The 15,666-nt window shown below is 31.1% G+C and overlaps 2 protein-coding genes across 2 annotated transcripts; both read left to right on the top strand.

The window, feature by feature from the left end:
• Positions 1–4,140: 4,140 nt before the first annotated feature.
• On the top strand, positions 4,141–7,380 carry LOC106773788 (actin-related protein 2/3 complex subunit 5A-like). Its single transcript, XM_014660537.2, has 4 exons — positions 4,141–4,387; positions 4,498–4,570; positions 5,345–5,445; positions 7,234–7,380. Exons 1-4 carry the CDS (start codon positions 4,290–4,292, stop codon positions 7,367–7,369), a joined length of 408 nt encoding a protein of 135 aa, XP_014516023.1. The 5' UTR covers positions 4,141–4,289; the 3' UTR covers positions 7,370–7,380.
• A 6,054-nt stretch (positions 7,381–13,434) lies between these two features.
• Positions 13,435–15,560, top strand: LOC106773590 (transcription termination factor MTEF18, mitochondrial). The gene has a single exon (XM_014660296.2). The coding sequence runs from the start codon at positions 13,504–13,506 to the stop codon at positions 15,145–15,147; it is 1,644 nt and encodes a 547-aa protein (XP_014515782.1). The 5' UTR covers positions 13,435–13,503; the 3' UTR covers positions 15,148–15,560.
• The last annotated feature ends 106 nt before the right edge of the window (positions 15,561–15,666 follow it).

Below are 15,666 nucleotides of genomic sequence, written 5' to 3'. Positions count from 1 at the left end.
TATGATTTTAAACTTATGATTGAATTGAAAATTTATATGCCATAAACCATACATACAAATTTATATTAATATAGAATTATGTAATACATTTATAAAAATTAAAATTGATATAAAATATATATATATATATATATATATATATATAGATAGATAGATAGATAGATAGATAGATAGATAGATAGATAGATAGATAGATATAATGAAGTTATACTAAAATATAATTGTTATTCAATTTTAATAAATTAAATATAAATAATTATGATAATATAAAATATACATATAATAATGTTTAATTATTTGCGAGGTTTCTATTTGGAGTTGAAATCTTAAATTGGTTCTTTTTTTTGTTTCAATTGGATCTTTATTTTATGAAAATCCTTCCAATTAGACTCTACACTTAAAGTTAGCCCAACGTTGTTATAGTTAGGTTGACGTAGCATGGTGATGTTGGTTTTTAAACGACGTAGGTGACATATGTTGGGGGTTATGTGAATTTCAGTTATTTTCAAATAAAAAAGTTGGGAAAACTCCGTACAATGTACTTTTTATGAATCTCTAAATGCTTTCATCCTTAGTAAAAGGGGAAAATTTTGTGCTTCTTGTTCTAGGGTGTTCGTTGTTCTTGAAGTAAGGCAACTTTGGAGATGACCCATTCATGTTCGTCTTCCTTATGTAATAGGTGACGGAAGCAAAACCCTAATGTCGTCAGTGGTGGTGGTGGAGGATCTACAATTGTTGGTTTGCCTTTGTGGATAGAAATGTGTTTTAAGAACTGCGAGAACTATTAAGAACAAAGGGAAACAATTTTTGGTCTGCCCTAAGTACAAGGTAAAAAAACATGGATTGTATGGTATTTTTTTTTTGTTGTTTTTTAAAACAAACCATTGTTGGATGTAATTGGTATTTTTTTTTTGTCACAAAATGGTAGTGAAGATAGTGGTTGCAATTACTTCAAATGGTCTCCTGATGATGGGATTGAGGAAAGGGATAGGAGTATGAAGGAAAGGTTGACTCTTTCGTCAATAGAGAAGAAATGGAAGGTGGATGGAAGATTATAAGTGATTTGGAGAAAACGGTTAAGATATTGGAAAAATGGATTAAGATGTTAATAGGGTGGTTAGTGTTGTTTGTTTGATGAACATAGTTGTAGTTACAATATGGATGACATGATGTCTGGTAGTAGTGTTTTTCATTGTACTTAGGATCCAATGTACTTAGGATGTAATATGTATGAGGAATATATTAAGCTCAGTGTGGTATAATTGACGTTGTTATCTATCGTAATGAATGAAAGTTATTTTGACTTGAAAAGTTTCTATTGTTTGTTACTTTTGGTTTATATCTAAGAATTGAATCATAATTTGTTATGTAAATTTATACCTTGTCAACTTCACTTATAAATTTTTGACAACTGTATCGTAATAAATGAAAGTTATGTAAATATTGACTTGCTCTCATATTGACACTATCAACTTTATTTATAAGGTACTGTAAAGTTAAATACCAACCTACCTATCAAAACCTGAAAAGATATATCTTAGAAATTAAGTCATGATTATGCAACTAAATATTCCCAATTTTAAAGAACTGATTGAGTCTCAATATATAACTTGGTTACTTCAATTTCTTAGATTATAGATGAAACATAATAAAAGACAAGCATAACAAAATCTCTAACCAATAGGATTTAGTCTTTTACAATTAACAAGTTAGGCTCTTTTTTAATGGCCAAAAGAACATACAATTGTTAAAAATGCAATTACAAGTAGCATAACATAAAGAGTTTTGTCATGTTGCATACTATAATGCCAAGCATTGGGAGCCCTTTTGTGAAGCTACTTATTTACAGTCAAACAACCCTCATAGCAACAAGAACAATGCTTGGGCAAATAATTAGAACAAACCAAACTAAATCTTAAATCACATCAAGGGTTAACAATAAATATATCAAAAACAAAATAAGAATCTTCCATTAACTTTTGTTCTTAAGAAGACATGTTAAAAGTAGGAAATAAGTTTTGGTACATGTACTATTACATAATGTCTATGACCTTCAACTATTACATAATGACATTCCTAGGCTTCATGGTTTTCCAATTCCTACACCCTTCTAGGCTTTAGGTTCACCCTGATGTGATATTTCAAAAAATTGAGTTGATCGCATAATTGGTTCAGATGATGGAGTATGTTGGTGTGCTTCCTCGCAATGCACAAGAACTATTTGGGTTGTTATGGGACAACGACTTCTATTGTGGTCATGTTTCCTACAAAGGCCACATATTTTGCGTAACTTCTTAGGTCTTCCCGACAATATTCTTTTTTGTGGAGGGAATATTACAAAATTGTCCTTAATGTTAAAAGTAATATAAAATGAAATTTACATGAATTAGAATTGTTTTTTTATGTTTTTTAAAGAATAAAATTTTAAAGAAAAAAATTATTAATTGAATAAATAAGTAATACAATATGTTTGGTATAAAAGAACTAAATATTTTCATTTTGAATATTAAAACTTAAAAAACTAAAGATTTATTATCAAAAAGTTAATAAAGTCAAATCAAAATATGACATAATATAGGAGGAGTACGTACATAAGAAGATACACTGTCATTTATGATTAGTCAAAGTAAAGTCCCTTCATTAATATAAGTGTTTGCAATCTATTCCGACGATATTGTGTGGACATACTCATAATACGTCTTGTATGAAATAAGTGTGAACAAAGAAAGTTGTAGTACTGTTTGAATAAGTTGTCATTTGAATTGTTTATGCTTGTTAATAACTTCAAAATTTGCACTCTAGTATATTAAGATGAAGGAATTCCAGGAATTAGGTTGTTTCTCTCATTAAAGATGGTGGTCTGATGTTCAATAGTTGCAATTTGGCGGTTAATAATGGTAGACATTTATCTATGAAGATCATTTGCTTCTTCTTGTAAGTCTCTTATTATCGAATCCATTTGAGTTCCAGACATAACCCAAAATAAAAGTACAAATTGTTAAGACATCGTACAAGGTGAAATTAAATTGAATTCATTGAATTGAAATGAAAAAAAAAAAGTTGAAGGATACAAATTAGTGGAAAAAGTCCTCATTATTGTCTAATTTGTCAAGAATTTGGTTCACATTGAATTTGACTTCATCATAACGTTAATTTAAGTCAAGGGTCAAATGTGATGAATTTTCTTCCATTTTCTTCCAACACCCTTGGAATTGGTTCTAACCACTACAGAACAAATTCCATTTTCTTCGATCACAATAGCATTGGTTCCAACTATGCTAGATCTGATTCCAAGTTAGTCTAATCTCCATTTGTATGCATCATGCCATTCGAGCTGTGTCCATGAACCATAACCCCTACCATGCATAACACACTTGCCACATTCATTTGGAAACTTATTTGGATTCGAACAATGTTTGACACAACTATCTCCACAACTTCGAGGAAACACCCACAAAATAACTCTCCACCATTACTCAACTGATAAACAACAACCAATTATTTAATAACACATTGAAGAGACTCATCTATGCATGGTCAACGAGGCAATATTGTATGGTCACCTTTGAGATAAGAATCTCTCTTATATACTTCAAGAATCTCATGTATACATGTAAAAAATAAAAGTGGTAGACACATGAAAATAAAGCAAGAAAAGATATTTATGTAAAAACATTACATTCACTCTTAAATATCTTGAATGAAATACAATGTCAAAGATATTTATGTAAAAACATTACATTCACTCTTTCTATGATCTCCTAATCTCTATAAAAAATAGAAAAAAAAAATTCTCAAATGAAAAGAAAATATATATATATATATATATATATATTATCAATTTTAATTTTTATAAACGTATTAAATAATTCTATATTAATATAAATTTGTATGTATGGTTTATGGGATATAAATTTTCAATTCAATCATAAGTTTAAAATCATAATTTAAATAAACTGTGTAAATTTGCTTCATATTATGTGACATTTAACTTAATTTATCTTGATGTAATTTANTTTCTAATAATTATTTATGATTGTCTCAAAGTTCAAAATCATTTTACACATGGAGATATATATTTTATTCTCATAATTAATTGATACATAGTTTTTGTTGTTTCCATTAAAATTTCTCTGTCTCTTCAAATTTGGTTTTTTTAATTTTTAACAAGCAGGCGTTGGTTTCTAAAGAAGAACATAGGACGCACCTGACGAGGTAAGGTAGTTCTTCCTCCCTCAGCTTGTCTGGTTTGGTTTGGTGAAAGGAAGAGGAAAAGAAGAAAATAGAAAATGGCAGGTGCAGAAGGGTTCGTGGAAGCAGATAATGCAGAGGCCATTATCACCAGAATTGAACACAAATCCCGCAAGATCGAAACTTTACTCAAACAGTACCAACCCCTCTACTCCTTNTCTTCTCTCATCACTGCATNCATCANTTAATTNTCTCTATTTGTTTGTTTATAATCATCNTCATCTGTGGTGTGTGATGCAATTTCAGGTATAAACCTGTGGAAGCTCTTAAAACCGCCCTTGAAGGAACATACGCCATCATTGGGGATGAGCGTTGCAAGGTTTCTCCCTCACCCCTCCTTTTGTTTTTGTGTAATTTTTCTTACATTTTTTTTTCATCTTTTTTGGAAAGAAAATTTGATACTTAACTGTTCTTTTGTGATAGTGTTTGTGTTTGCATTTTATTTGGATCATTGTNGAACTGAAGCAGTGTTCAATTAGTTGGGAAAACTTCCCTGATACTCATGATTTCTTCGAAATTCNCATAAAATTCCTGGCTTTTCAATGTGGCCCCTTTTAGGAACACATAGTGTAATGCCTCTCATGNATAATAGAAGTGTCTTTGTAATTTATTTCAAACAATTAAGGNGAGATACTGTACAAAAGCAAAAGTAAGATCATGTGAATTTCAAAGAAATCATGGGAAGTGCCGGTGTAATTTGTTCTTATCATCATCATCATCATTCATAAGCTTTTTTCAGCTACCAACAATGTCTAGTTTCTGTCCCCTGTTGTTACTTTTGGAGATCTCGTGCAATTCAATTGATGTTTTCTAATTTCTTGAAATCATACCATATTTTTCATGTATTTTGGATTTCTTTTTATGTTTTCTTTTTACATTTTAGAGTTTGATGCTTAAATATTTGAGCATACCTTTGATTTTGATTGCTGAGAAACAAAAACAATGTTTCCCCACCCCATTTATATCCAAGTTCAACCTGTAAAGACTATTCCTTTGATTAGATTTACAATTGTAATGGAATTTTCTGTAATATGTTGAAACTTGAAATTGTGGCATATTTTAATTTACCTTTTGTCTCTTTGTTTTTTGCCAGTCAGCACACTGGATTGTGGTGCACAGAGCTATAATGGCTATAAAAGATGTGGATGGGATGCTTTCTTCGTTGGATCCTGAGTACTATGATATCCTAATGAAGTGAGTGGTGAAGTATATCTTGCTTGAATTCTTTTTTCTTTTCAGTTGTAATTTGGCTAGCTTGTCATTTGTTTGATACAGCATTGCTTGCATGATGTTAAAATTATGAGGTTTATAGATAATGATCACTGTAGTTTGGCTTGTGTTCCACCTTGCGTGATATGTGCTGCACTAGAACAGTTACAACTTGTTGAGAATGTAAGTGTGAATCTAAGTTCCACATTAGATAAAATTAGAAAAGTTGAGCACTATATAAGAATAAAAACTCATAAACACATTACCTTTTAGGTTGAGAGTAATATCAATATCTTATATAATTGGATTCAAGTCTCCTTTTTAAAGATCCATCACAGCTAGATATAGGAATATGGACTGTACTTAACATAGTGCATATAATTTTTATTTTCAGAAATGGAATGATAATCTTTTTGGTAAAGTAAACCTGTGATGTAGATGGTGGGAATAACATTCTAAAGGGATGTTTTATAGTGTGGGGGAAATTAACGGTTATTAATTAGGAACGAAATGGCATAAGCTCTTGATCTTCTCTGCTATACAATTCTGCATTCAACCTTATTTCTGGAATTCCTGTAGGTTGTTTCTGTCCTAATTTTTTAGAAGCCTTCTGATTTCTGTATGTGTTATTTAGAGAAAGCAAAGTTCATATAAATTTTGTAGATCAGCGATTTTATTGGGTTTTGTAATATATAATTCGAAGGTAATTATGACAAAATTACAGTCCTAATAGGATGATATATAGATTAAGAAGTTACAGTAATATGCATATCAGACTGCTTTTAGCCATACTAATATGCAGATCATGCAGTTCCTGTAAAGTTTAAAACCTACAACAAAACACAAAATTTCCGAAAATATCTGTCTTACAGAAGAAAAAGAATAGCATGTCTATGTCCAGACCACAAAGAAATGCCTCTATCCACTGTTTTTAAAGCCAGACCGAATCTGCCAATTCAACTGATCCAGCTTAGAACTTTAACACCTGTCAGGTTTTTAAAATGTCACCTTCCTCAACGTGTCCTACCACTATGCAGCTGATGCACTTTGTATGGGTGATTAATTGAGCTTGCACGAGCTTGGTTATTATAAATACCATTCTTTATCTTTGTAAAAGCACTTTTGAGTGATATGAAATTGTTCATCTGTTGAGAGAACTCCAGAGTGCAAAAAGGTCTCCTCTAGCCACCTTCCAATCACTGAGCCATCTTCTTCTTCAAGCATCCAAATCCCTTTCCACAATCTCACTTCAACTCACACTGGCCATTCTGTTTATCTCCAACCTTTCTTCATTCCATATTTCAATTAAACCACCAAACACCGCTTCACATTTAATTCTTAAGAGTCATTCCGCGGCGTCTTTACCCTGGAAGATGATTCTGGAAGCATTCTTTTCCAGTTCTGCATCTGGATTCTCTAAGAGCGTATGGTATCGAATCCTATTGTTTTCAAAATAAGCATATTCCCTGTTCCCTTTACATGAAACCAGTTTCTAGCTTCTCTTCCTTTCCAATGCCTAATGTCATCTACAACTTGTTCAGCAAAAAGAATTCTACCTAAGATATTCCCTCAACAGAAATTCTTTGAAAACAACACTTTCTTCTGTTCTTTCACTTTTTTAAGAAAGCTAAGGCCTTAAAAGAGTCTTTCATTTAACAATATTAATGTTAACTGTGGTGGATAACTACTGGTATTTAACAATATGATAGTAACTAGTAGATTGCTAATGATATTCTTGCACCATTTTCTTTCCTAAGAGGTTATCTTCCTTAGGTACTTGTATAGAGGCTTAGCCACCGGAGATCGTCCCACATGCGATCAATGTCTTCGGATTCATGAAAAATTGACAGAGAAAGCAGGACTTGGTTGCATCCTACGTTTCCTGACTGATACTGTAAATACAGTTTGATTTCTGAACTACCTTTANTTCATTTTAAAATTGTATATATATATATATATATATATTATTTAAAAGAGTATAATTGAAATAAGAAAACAGTAGAAGTAATATTAGTTATTATTATGTGATGTTTTATTTAAAGCAACAATTAATTTGAAAAATATAGGTAGTTTTATTTATTAATCTTCTAACTCTTTTAGAAAAAATGATATTTTCTATAAAATCAGTAAAGTGATAATTTTAATTTATTCTAACATCAAAATTATACATGTTCAGTGCAACAATAATATTACAAAAGCCCAAAATTTATTTTGATAAGTCATTTATATTAAGAATCATAAATTTTATTATTATTTTACCAATTTATTTATTCATTTATTTATGATAGTCATGTGATTTGCTTTTTCATGGTTGACTGTTGAATTTGTAGAGCAGAAGAGGCAGAAAAAGATGTGGTTTCACTTTGGAATCATGACCTCATCATAGAGATGATAATAGATAGCTAGGGTGTCATCATTAAATGGGTCCCACTGTTGCTAAATATAAAACATAAAAAGTGACATTAAATATTATAAAATTTATCTAAGATCTCCCATATTTTCTCAAGTAAATAGTCAAAGACAGTTTTGTGTCATTAGTGAATCTACATTATAGTAACTAATTATTATATATATATATATATATATATATATATATATTAGGTTTAGTGATAACTTATCTGTTTACTCTTTATTATGAAAATATTATGACATTGTTCATTATAATATATCCATTATATTTAATAGTCCCTATTTTCGTAAGATTTATTCGATTTGATTTTAATTTTTTTTTCGGTTCAATATTGTTTTAAAACAGATAATTTATGTTCAATTTAGTCCATTTTACAGAGGCCGTTTAAATCATTAACGACAAACAATCCAGTTATGTATATCAGCGCCGACTTGCCTTGATTGAAACATAACGTAGCCAATGAAAGACTGCCACGTGGCAGTTCCTTTCCCACCCAAAAAATTAGGGTTTTTGATGTAAGGGGGAAGGATTCCTTAAGCCTACGCTACCGCGAGAGGAAAATTGAATGAGTTTCAAAATGCAGGAGCGTAACGATGCGGATCTGGATTGTGGTTGCTTGTCTGCAATTTGGTTTCTTTGGTTTCTTTCTACTTGCAGGTTTGAATAGCAGTTTCGTGATGGCTAGAGAAGATGAAGATTGATGGAGAATGGTGCTTTTGCGGCAACGATTATACTCCAATTGGCTTTTTCATTCTCTGTATTTTCCTTTGCAGGTTGAAGACTTGACGGAGAAGATGAGCTCGCGCATGGCTCGCTGTCTCATTGCAGCGGTCATGGTTGTCGCGACAAAATGTTAATGGCGATTCACAGTGGAGGAAGGGGAAGATGGTCATGGTGGTGTTTTTGGGTGGTTGCTGGATGGAGAAGATAAACAACGGTAGTGGCGGCACGACCATCTGGTTAGAATTTCGAAATGATGATGGAGGTACGAAGATGGTGGCTGGCCGTGAGCGTGGCGGCGGCGGTTAAGGTTAGGGGAAATTAGGGTTTCTTGAGGTAGGAGATGATGATGACATGTCAAGGGTGATGTGTCACTTATTGCATAGCTATACTATCTGCCGTTAAACGATTTAAACGGTGTTTGCAAAAAGGACTAAATTGAACATAAATTACAGTCTTTAGAATAACATTAAACCGAAAAAAAAAACTAAGACCAAATCGAATAAACCTTACGAAAATAAGGACGATTAGGAGTATTAAGCCTTATTATTACAATATTCATCATAATATATCCACTATTTATGTAATTATTTTATATTTTGATTTTGTCAGTGTTTTTATAAATTATGGTAAATATAAGATATATTTATTCAAAGGTTTTGAGATGGGTGTTAAGATATATATGTTTTGTAGTATATACTTATAATATACCTAAAAAGGATTTATAAAAGTTGGTCATGTAAGAGATGTTGATAGTAAAATGTGATTTTTTTTATGTGTTTATATTATTTGAAACTACCATTATTTATTTGAAAGATTGTAATTTGGTGTCTTATCAACTACTTAAGTAGAGGAGTATAAAAATTTGAAGTGGATACTAGTACGTATGAATGAGTTTGTACGTTACCAGGTAGTATTGACATTGGAAAGTTTATTTTTGAGTATGTATTATGTTGTTTGGAACTACAATTAGTTAAAAGGTCAACTTGCAATTTGTTATGACCTTATTTACTAGTTATTTAGGGTATATTGCACTCATAGATACGGTGAACAAGAAATTGTGGTTTAAGGAGATGATGTGAGAGATAGATATTTTATAAAATTGTGTGATTGTTCATTGTCATGGTTAAAGTGTTATTTTTTTAGTTGATTATCATAATTATCTAAAGATAATGAAATATAAAAATGTTAAACTGCATCTCATGAGAGTCATTGTTGAGTTTGAAGAAGTCAAAATTGAGAAGATAAAATTGGAGGAGAATCACACTAATGTGTTTAGAAAGTCTTTGTTTAGATTGAGGTTTAAGTAATGCTTGAAGTAGATTAATTTTTCATTTAAGGACAAAGAAAGATAATGTTGAGTTTTTCTATGATTTGAAGTCAAGGTGTAGAATTTTGATGGACTCTAAATGATGTTTTACACATGCTTTGTGTTGAGATTGGTGCATCGGTAAAAAGCCAAGAGGGGTGAATTGGTTCTTTTTAAAAATTGTGATTTTCTTTTAGGACTTTTATCAAACAGTTGGTAAATTAAAAGTGCAGAGATAGAGAAAATCACAGAAGATATTTTATCCTAGTTCGAATCAAAAGATTCTACGTCCATTCTTTAATCGTTATAAACAATGATTAACCTTTTTCACTAAAATATTGTTTCAGTATTACAATCAAATTAGTACAACGAATAAAAGATAGAGAATACCTTCCTTTGACACACGAACGGAAGAAACTGTTCAATCAACTTGAAGAGAACTGTTTTGACCTTAGACCCATTAAGCGCAAGCTTCTTCTATTCACAAGACTTGATTAGAGCACACTAACACCTTAAGAACTTCCTCAAACTTTTCTGTATTCTAAAAAAAATGACTGAGATCAACCTCTAAAAGGTTTAAAAATAGGTATATATAGCCTAAGGGTCAGAAACTGAAAAACCAACTCCCAAGTGCAAGTGATAATAATCGATTATTTGTGTCCGTTATGAGGTTTTTCAAAAAGTGACAATCGATTATCCTAATGAGTAACCCATTATTTGCGCGAGCAACACTTTTCCAAACATTTTCTATATTTAAAATAAATTACATATGATAAGACCCTCTATTGTTATTGAATTAATCATTCACATGGTATCCAAAATGGATTGAGTTCTATAAGAATTTAATCATTCTATTAATTGTTATTTACATTCAATAGAATAACTTATTTGAATAAATCAACAAAATATATATATGAAAAAAATTAATAGATCATATCTATAAAACATATATTAAAAACTTCACTAGGTTTTGAAATCCGCTAACTAGCCCAAATTCAATATTTCTTTAACCAGATTTTGAAATTTGATGAACTCCTAAATTGAATTTTGAAATCTAGTATTTAACTCTAAATCTCCAAATCCATAACCCTAAATCTTCAATTCCTTTCCTACTTACGTTCAACTATGAATTTCGATTATACTAAATATTTACAAATTTAGAAATGTAAACAAATGTGTACCTTTCTTTAGTAACACAAATTGCTTGAAGGGAACACATGTGTTGTGTGTTACGTGTTGTGGTGATGAGGGATGTGGTGCATGTGGTGAGGGAGAAATGAGAAAGGAATTTCTTTGTGCATGGATGCTACAAACTAAGGTTAGGAGAAAGGAGAAAGTGTGAGTAAAAATGGATGGGTAGAGTAAATATAAAGTGAGATAAAATTTGTTTTTACTCTTATCAGAAGGTCAGTTCAAGGATTTTAAAAAAATTAAAGGTACAAGAAAAGAGACTTAGAGAAACAGGAAGAAAGCCCCTCATTTATCTGTCAAAATCATTGGAAGAACCATATGTGAACAAATTTTAAGTTCAGTTGACCCATTCAGAGTGGCCCATTACTGTAAGGCTTTTGCTTCTTATACCTTTAAAATTACTAATTACATCTCTCAACATTCAACACCTTCCACTGTTAGCATCACACCAGACCACCATTGTCAACGTCTCGATAAGTAAAAAAAAACATACTTCTTTCTCATTTAATAACGCATGATTACGAGAGTTTTCAAAATATGTAACCATCTATTTTTCCTCATAGCCAAATGTTCTTTTAGATATCAACAATTTTGCACTACATTTACATCTTGAACTTTTTTGTTTCCTTTGTTTTTCTACTTCAGTAATTTGTTTTTGGTTTAGCAACACTTGCTTGGTGAAAAGTAAACTTTCTTCTATATATGTCTTCAATGTTATTCTTGTTCTGTTTGTAACTATGATCACGTGTAGTTGAAAAACCACAAGTCTTTGCAAATAAACCACAAAAATTGTAAGCATCAGTGTCATTGTTAAACAATTTGCCTTTGTAAAAAGTTGAGTTATTGACATATTCATTTTCAAACAAAGATTCATTCAAAATCTTTTCAATTTCATCATTTTCACGAACCTTTCCAATTTCATCATCTTCAAATGTTGAACCACCATCTCTAAAAAACACTCCAGACCAATTATTAATTCCTTCGAATGTAATTATGCTTTTAAAAATTTAGAAAAAAATTCAACCTAAAAATACAGTAAAATAAAATGAATATAAGTAATGAGTAAAAATATAGTGAAAAGAGCAATCTTATCTCCACTAAATACACAAGAAAATAAACAAAACTTATTTGTTTGCATAAAGGATGAAAAGAAATGCATAGTAGCCCTAAAAAATCCAAGTAAATAAGAGTTTGTTACTGTCAAAACATCTTAAGAAGAGAAATAGTCTAGTATGATTTGTATTTCTTCCTAACAAAATAAAGTTGACATTTATATATTTCTGAATAGATTATTATCCATAAGAGTTTACAAATTAGTTGAAATAATCACATACATATGTCAACTCATTTATGTAAAATTATTCATTTCAATTACAACAAAAATATGTTTAATAAATACATACATGAGAGATTAGTAATTAACTTTTTTTTTGGGAGATCCATGAAATAATAACCCTTACTTTTTACACAAAAATATGTTATTAAAAATATAAATAAAAGTTACAAAAGAAATCTGTTATCAAGATGTTACTAGTAGATAACATTAATGATTCACCTATTGTTAAAAAACAACTAATACACTGGTAATACCTTTTATTTATTTTTATTTTAAATTAAAAATTTAAATTATTAAAATATCTTTAAATTTAAATATATTTTTTTAAATGGAAATTTTTTATCTAGTAAAACTCGATACATTTTGCTAGAATATCAATTAAAAATAGTTTATATAAATTAACAAATATATATATGTATATAAAAGTTTTGGAAACATATTTCAAATCTATATAAATACATTATATAAAGAGATTTTTTTTTTATGTCTATATTAATTTTTTAATTTTATTTTTTAAATGATTTTTTAAATTAATATAATTATTCATCAATTTATACTTTGACCGTTTTAAAATCTAATTATTTTTTAATGGACTGTATTTTCAAAAATTAATTATTCTTAATTGTTACACATAAAATAAACTAAATTTATGTACAATAAAAACATTTATTATAAAAAAATAAAATAAATACACATGTATATAGTAAATGTGTTTTTTACTCGTGTGGTGGTGTTAAGAATGAAGATTTTATTTTTCAACATAATCTTATCAATATTTAAATATTAGTCACGATTTAATAAACCAAAAAGTCTACAGTTTTTATAAAATTTCAAAACTATTATGTATACAAAATTATTAGACGTCGAATTAAGTTATAAATTATTAAATTTTAGAGTAAGTACTATAAAAAATTATATCAACAACAATTTGTAGAAAGTATTTTATATGTTAGTCCATGAATTTATAATAAGTTTTTTTTTTTTTTTTTTTTTTTTTTATTCTTTCCATTATCAAACAAAGATGAACTGAAGATAGAACTCGAAACCAAACCCTGAGGGTTTGGGTTTGGAACAGACATGTCTCTCCACCGCCATGTTTGCAGAACCTCAAAGCCATCAAAGATCCCTTGGAAGTACAAGCAGTTCGCCATAGCACAGGGGCAGAAGTCTGTTACTGATTATCTCCACGCCACGCGCTGCATTCCTTACGCCTTCGCTGATCAAATCTCCAAGAACTCCAACAATGCCCTCATGAATCTCATCACCAAGCTCAGTGCTTTCTCCCCTGTCCACTATCCCCACAACCTCAATAAGTTCCTCAGGTACAATCCCATCAACGAATTCGAGTTCTTCTTTGAGAGCATTGGCATACACCCTTCAAAGTTCCCCTCTTTGTTTCCCCAGAACAAGTTCTTCTTTTCAGAAGATGAGACCCTTTTGGATACTGCTTCTGTTCTCAGCGAATTTGGGTTTCCCTGGGACAAGCTTGGGGTGCTGTATGAGGAGAGTGGGTGGGTCTTCAAGTGGGGTGCTTCTGAATTGAAGGATAGGCTTTGTGGGTTCAAAGGGTATGGTTTTTGCAATGTGCAGGTTGTGGGGATATGCTTGGCCTTCCCATTTGTGTTTGATGGCCAGAAGGGTGCTGAGGTTGAGGCTTTGTTTTCTGATCTGAGGTTGCTGTTTGGGAAGTTTGGTTTGGCTGAGCGTGTTGAAGAGAAGGGGAATAATGGTGTGGATGATTGGGTTGGGTTGTGTAGGAAGATAAGGTTGTTTTATGATTTGAATGGAGGGAAGAACATAGGGGAGTTAATTGGAGGGAACAATGGCATTGGTGTAGGTGTTGTTTTTGAGCATGGGGAAGAGGAGTTGGTTCAAGCAATTGAGTATTTTTGTAGGTTTGGTGCGAAGAAAGAGGAAGTGGCACGATTGATTGTGAATGGACCGGAATTGTTAGAGCTTGTTTTGAAGATGGGAAATTTCAATGTGTTGAAGCTATTGAAACACTTTGGAATGAATTCCAATGATCTTGATATTGTTAAGAGGGACTACGCTCATGTGTTGGGGACAGTCAAGCCGTGTAACCTGCCAAATGTGATGAGAGCTTTGGGTTTACATGAGTGGTTCTTTGAGAAGATTAAGGATGGGAATCATAGTTTGTTGGTTAGTTTTGTCGCGAACAATGGCAAAGTGGACCGAGTTAAAGGTTATCTAAGTTTTTTGAAGGCTATTGAGGTGTCTAAAACTCCAATTCACAAAATGAGTAAGTTGAACTTCTTGCATGGCATTGGTTTTGGAGAAAATGCTTTGACCATGTATATTTTGTCTTACATGCACGGAACAAGTGATCAGTTACAAAAGAGATTTGATTGCCTTCTACATCTTGGGATTGAGTTTTCAAAGCTCTGTAAAATGATCACGGTTCATCCCAAGATTCTTAGCCAAAACCCTGAAAGTTTGGAGCAAAAGATTAATTTCTTGTGTCAGGAAATGGGACAGTCACTTGAGATTTTGGTGACTTTTCCATCATTCTTGTGCTTTGACTTAGAGAATCGCATTAAGCCCAGGTATAGGTTCCATATGTGGCTTATGGAAAAGGGTCTGTCTTCCAAAAGATATTCTATTGCAAGCATGGTTGCAACAAGCAACAGGACTTTAGTTTCCCGTGCTTTTAAAATCCACCCTGCTGCTCCGAAACATTGGTTTGAGCAATTTTATCCCTGAAATTTGCCAATATGATGACTATATTTTTTTAAACAATTGTCTTTGAAACTCCAGCAATTATTTCAAATGACGTTGTAAAGATTCTTAAACTTTGTTACTTCCTGTGTTCTGGTTTGGAGTTGAAGACAGACCATTCAATGTTGTTGGAGAACTCGTGGCAGTGGTTTATTTGCTTCGCAGTGGTAGTGAGAAATCAAGAATGACCTGCAAATTTCTTATCATGGTTTCTTCATTTCCAATGACCTCATCTTTGTTCTGATTTCTGAGATAAATCACAAATTCTGTGAACAGTTATTTATGCTTCTTCTAGGTGATTATATCAGAGGTAGGTTGACCATTTGTAAGTACTTGTAATTATTAGCATGACTTTATTGATATGATATCTTCAAATGAACTCACTTTTTCATTTTTCATTTTAAAATTGTATATATATATATATATATATGATAAATTGTTCATAACGTAAAGTACCGAATGCAAATTTGGTGAGATGTAAAAGGCTAGAGGTTGTCTCATGTA

Source organism: Vigna radiata, chromosome 9, assembly GCF_000741045.1.
Source record: "Vigna radiata var. radiata cultivar VC1973A chromosome 9, Vradiata_ver6, whole genome shotgun sequence".
NCBI lineage: Eukaryota > Viridiplantae > Streptophyta > Magnoliopsida > Fabales > Fabaceae > Vigna > Vigna radiata.
This window is presented reverse-complemented; position numbering and strand designations above follow the sequence as displayed.

Coding starts and splice junctions, on each gene's coding strand:
- LOC106773788 (XM_014660537.2), top strand. CDS start 4,290: ATGGCAGGTGCAGAAGGGTTCGTGGAAGCAGATAATGCAGAGGCCATT. Junction 4,388..4,497: donor ATCGAAACTTTACTCAAACA/GTACCAACCCCT, acceptor ATGCAATTTCAG/GTATAAACCTGTGGAAGCTC. Junction 5,446..7,233: donor TACTATGATATCCTAATGAA/GTGAGTGGTGAA, acceptor TATCTTCCTTAG/GTACTTGTATAGAGGCTTAG.
- LOC106773590 (XM_014660296.2), top strand. CDS start 13,504: ATGTCTCTCCACCGCCATGTTTGCAGAACCTCAAAGCCATCAAAGATC.